Source organism: Choristoneura fumiferana, chromosome 20 (assembly GCF_025370935.1).
Source record: "Choristoneura fumiferana chromosome 20, NRCan_CFum_1, whole genome shotgun sequence".
NCBI classification, from domain to species: domain Eukaryota; kingdom Metazoa; phylum Arthropoda; class Insecta; order Lepidoptera; family Tortricidae; genus Choristoneura; species Choristoneura fumiferana.
Window position 1 is genome coordinate 13464049 of NC_133491.1, and position 5469 is coordinate 13469517.

Here is a 5469-nt window from a genome sequence, read left to right on the forward strand (position 1 = left end):
TTTTGAATCACTAGGCTATTATATTTATTTTTTGACAGAGCGACATAGGTTTACCTTAATAAACTACATTTGATTGGTTGAAACCCCCACATTACAAATTTCATTAAAATCATTTACGTTTCCGAGATCACCAAAATAAATAAATTCTTAGGTAAATATACTCGTAAAAGAATGACTCGTTTAATTTATTAATCATTTAATTGTCTTTGTCTACCTATGGGGAAAACATTTACACGAACTGTTAATAACAATCATTATTTTATTAATTTTCCTTGATGCTATCATAATTATTTTAAATGTTTTCCTAGCACTTGTATGTACTTTAAATAGGGCAGAATTTAAGTACCGTTTGTGGCCACTGTACCGTTTATGGCCATTTATTGTTTAAATTTACGTTTGAAAGAAATTTATTGAAATAAAACATTACAAACTTTATTATTATCAGTACCTACCTATAAACTTTTGAAAACTCACTAAATATATTGTTTTAATCCTATAACTTTTTATCTGTTTGTTACTTGAAATGTCAACTGGCCATAAACGGTACTTCTACACTTCATCATCATCATCCCAGCTTATATTATATACATCCCACTGCTGGGCACAGGCCTCCTCTCAAATTATACAAATATTGGCACACTCAAAGAGTTGAAATCACTCCATTTTAGTCATAGAGAAGTGACTAACAAATTAAATTTCGTGGATAGTGAGTGAGATTTCATTTTATTTATACTGTGACTCACTTAGAACTTTGAGCAGATGTATAGTGACTTTTGGGGCATTGGGAGAGGCAGCGGTGTCTCAGGTAAGTTTTAAAACGTTATTTAATACCTATTTTATGAGTAAACCAGTAAAATCTTGGTTGCAGAAACAAAGTTAGACAATGTCAGAGTTTAAATTTGCTAAATATTAGACCCATTGTTGTATGAATTTATATTAATTTGTGTGTAATTGTGCGCCCTTTCAAAAGCAAAAAGTATTGAACATTATTTGATTTTCTATTTTGATTTAGTTGTGGTTTATCATGATTTATTATTTTATTATTAGTTATGCATTATTTTATCTTATTTTTATCTTAAATTTTACTCTGTTTAATATTTGTGGTTTTTCTTTGTCCAACTCGTTTATTTGTATGCGACAAAAAGTGGATAACATAAATATTTTTTGTCACCTGTTATACTTACCTACTTTTGGAAAATAAAATAAATGATTGATTGATTAAAGAGGAATAAAAAACAATCTATTTAGGAATGTTATTTTTGGTTGAATTTTTTTTGTACTTAGAATTAAAAAATCGGTTATAAGTAGCATTAACTATTAAGCTTTTTTGTTTGGATTTATGAATCATTTTTTTGACTAAGGTTTATCGTCGTAAAGTGACAAGCATGATAGTATATTATTATGTTCATCGTAGTTCAATGTTTTATGTAGTTTATTTGTGTGATAAAAAAATGGAATATAATATTCTAAGTGTCCTGTATAGTTTTGTAGTAGCCCAGGAAAATAATTTAATTGTGTTATAGTAAAATAAAATAGTAAAATAGGCCTTTGCCCAGCAGTGGGACACAAAAAGAGGCTAATAAAAAAAAATAAAAAAAATCACGGTATCATACTTAACTTCGATGTCTGGAGACCGCCAGGCTGAAAATCATGAAAATCATTGTGTTTTGTATTTTCCTTGACCAAACTTAACCCGCTTTTAACTCATCTTATTTTTCATTAAATCTTATGTACTTCAGTAAGTTATTATTTTATCTTATGACTTCTTTCGTTAAATTAATTAATATATACTTAATCTGTATTTTTTTGTTTGTTTCACTGTCTGATCTCAAAAGTACTTTTTTCAGTTAATTTTTCGACAAATTTTTGACTGCCAAAATATTACAGGTAAGGTAACTTAAAAAAAAAAAAAAACAGATATTTTTGCATCACTTTTGTGACTCACTTCGCTCAAATTTAACCCAACTTTCGAAATCAACCTTATAAAATGAAACTTACCTAAAGCATTTTTTAGTTTTTATTTTGTCATTTTTCATATTCAAGTTCAACTTTTTCAAAACCAATTTTATGATGAAACTTACATAATTTTTTACAAAGTTTCTATTTTATGTCATTTATCATATTTGTGTTCACATATTTTTATCACGATTTATTTTATTACAACTTTAACGACCGACCTAACATTGTATTTTAACACAATTTTCTCAACGCAAGCCATCAATTTTATCACCCGTATAGCAAAGGTTTTCACTCGATTCTAAAAGGCAATAAACCTAAAACACCTTCGCTTGCACAAATCCTATTTCAAAACCGCAACATAGAGCTTTAAATACGAGTGCAAACATTACCAAATTACTACGTTTACTACTAATAAAACACACGCGCTACCCTGACACTGTGTCAAATAACCAGTTTCTGAACGCAAGTAGGTTCGCTTTTAACAAAGAGCCGTTAAATTTAACCGATACGTATAGACTCTGACAGCTCTACGGCTCGAGACCGAGTGAACGCTCTCCGTTTAACAACCCCGTGTCTCCTGCCATTCTTACGTCACCTCACCCCATACTAATACAGCCATCCTATTGGCTCATTCACTTTGCCGCGCTTTCTGAGACCCAAATCCAACAGCTTCACATGCCTCTCCCTTTCGAACTTACATATTTTTTTTATACATCAGAGGGAGAAAGCTTCGCTTTGTCAATCGCTGTTGCGTGATGTAACCAGTACAGCTTGAAACGACGATATGTGGGCTAGTGTGTGCGGGAACGGGACGAGGATAAAGGTTAGACGTTTGTAGTGGTCGAATGCGAAGGGAGCGTGCTACCGTGCGTTCCACTATTTATAATCAAATAGGTTTGCACTTGTGTGCCAGTGTGCTTACATTATGCACCGCGTGTATGTGTGCAGCAGCAGTGTCGAGGCAATGATGTGCACGGAGTAATCCCTTATAACACGATTCGCTTTTGCCGCGAACGCACGTACGCTCAATAGTCGTCAGTCGACCCCTTTTGTCGTGTGAACTGCGAAGTTAACTTGTTTACATCGGTTAGTCGGAGCGATGCACGGTGCGTTTCGCGCGGTTGTGTCATTGGCCTCAGCCGATTATCGCTAAATTACAAGTGAATTACGGACAATGCTCGTCTCGTCGCGTCAAAACTTTGTGTGAACTTCAGAAGTTTGTGAACTATTTGCGCCAAAAACTGTGTGTGCTATCGAGATAGTGTAAAAGTGAACTTTTCGAAGATTTTTTCTACATAACGTTTTTGAAATAAAAAATTGACGACTGTTTTGAGCGACACTTGTAATAAGTCACTTAAAAAACTTTGTACCAAGAGGAACGACCACTGGAAAAAAATTGTGTCGACAAAAAAAATAATAGAAAAAAGAGAATTAATGCAAAATTTGTGAGGCTCTGAAGCCAGCTTCCAAGAGGCCACATATCATTTATGCATACAAAACAAACGGCAATTTGTCCACGATTCCTCCGTAGAAAAAGACATAGCGGCCGACAAAGATGGCTATAGCGTTCAACTTGCCGAGCGAGAGAGAGCCGTCAGAGGAGCACTTCTCTCGACTGAACAGGCTCCTGGCAGAGTTATACGAGGTCCTGTGCCACATCCTGGTGTCCCGCCAGCCTGGGCAAGAGACTCTGACCCAGGACTCGCGTCGAGGTGAGTGTCCCGAAGCTAACACACCACCTTACCACTTAAGATGCAATTCGACCTACATCGTGAACTTAGTGATGGTTGTCGCCATAATCAAAGTGTCCCTGGCTTCATCACTCTTCAATAGCATCAGATAAAATGAAGATTGTTATAGATAAGTATTGTTAACGGTGATACTGCATAGCAGATCTGGACTATTTGTTATCATAATTTTAAGTCCATCCGTTTTGATGTGATTTTTTGCCGAGATGTTGTGTCCTGCTGCACTTTAATTGCTAATGGTGGTATTTCCTGTATCGAAATCACGGGGTGCTTCCTCTGGTTTTGAGTCAGATGCATTTCTAACATACATTTCTGCTTCAACACGATAAAATTTGCTTTCCGATTTAAAACAGTGAAGTTCGACAAAACAACTCGTGGTAAAAAAAAAAAATTACAAAATTATTGTATTTTCGTATTGCTGTGCATTTACCAAAAGTGAGTTTTGGTCTGGATATATTTTTGGAAATATTTTCGTCCGTAAGTTTCATGCTTTTATTTACCACTTTAATTTTACTAGTGCTTACAAAATGCAGTTATAACGTTCAATTTAGTGTTGTTAAGTTTATATATTTAGTTACATTTTCATTTTGATCTCTTATTTTGTTTATCAATTTTAAAATGACATACTTAGTTTGTTTAACTTATTCCTTCGGTTTAAGTTTCTGCATTTAATTTTTCTTATATATCCTAATCGTGTAAGTTTACATAATAATAAAGGATCTCAAACTTTATTTTATTTCCAAATAATCTCGATAGTCATAGTATCCGTTAAGTGAATTATCATTTCATGAATTAGACGCCAAATATTTGTTACATTTTTACTAAATTGTGACAACAAATTATCTAAATTTATGAGTACTTAAATGATTTTCTTGAATCGTTTTTTGTTTGAAGCAATCAAGAGATTAGTGTAACCTTGTAAATAATTTCGATTCCACCAATAGTTTAGTTTTGTTATGACGAAATTATTTTAAGTAACTGTTTATACGTGTAAAATAAAATAATGCTGATAAAAAATCGTTTCCTTATGTAAAAAGGAAAATTTTGATAATACGCCAATAGTTTTTAATAATTCACAACGACTTGTAAATATTGCATTTAAATGTTTGTGATTTAATATAAGGATCATTCTCTACCTACATTTTATAATTATTATTTACAATTAACTATATTACAAAATAAGCGCCGCATGTAATCGATACACATAAACTGGTTTGTGTTTATATCGTCCCAACGTTTCACGGGAATTTGTGAAATAAATATTATTTTATAAACTTATGGTTTTGTATTTCAATTGCACACCAGACACATCCCTATAAAAAAAAAACTCGCCTGAGAACTCTATAATACGCTACTTAAACAAAAAATTACTAATTAATTAAATGAAGAATTTCTTGTTTTACTCTTAAAAACAATTGGTCACACACACACCTTATCATTTATCAACTCGAATATTTTTTTATTCTTGTGATCAATATGTAATGCTTAGGCAACATGAGTTCGTAAATCTTAAATAAATAGGTATAAATGTAATAACAAAACAAAATCTACTTACAAATACTGAGACCAACTTAAGAGACAGTTATTTTTCACAATCCATACGCTTTATGCGTCCCTATAAAAACGTAGTTTCGTTCTAATTTACAAGCAGCACTACGGATCAAAACGCAACTTTGCAACTATAATGGGAGCAGCCAAATAAATTACGATGTTTGTAATTAGTTTCGGTTAGAATAAAATGTAACGGAAAAAACAATATAAT

The 5469-nt window shown here is 32.7% G+C and overlaps 1 protein-coding gene across 1 annotated transcript; it reads left to right on the plus strand.

Annotated features, from left to right (window-relative positions):
• The first annotated feature begins 2865 nt into the window (after positions 1–2865).
• Positions 2866–4985, plus strand: LOC141439029 (uncharacterized). The gene has a single exon (XM_074103138.1). The coding sequence runs from the start codon at positions 3515–3517 to the stop codon at positions 3800–3802; it is 288 nt and encodes a 95-aa protein (XP_073959239.1). The 5' UTR covers positions 2866–3514; the 3' UTR covers positions 3803–4985.
• Positions 4986–5469: the final 484 nt, after the last annotated feature.

Coding starts and splice junctions, on each gene's coding strand:
- LOC141439029 (XM_074103138.1), top strand. CDS start 3,515: ATGGCTATAGCGTTCAACTTGCCGAGCGAGAGAGAGCCGTCAGAGGAG.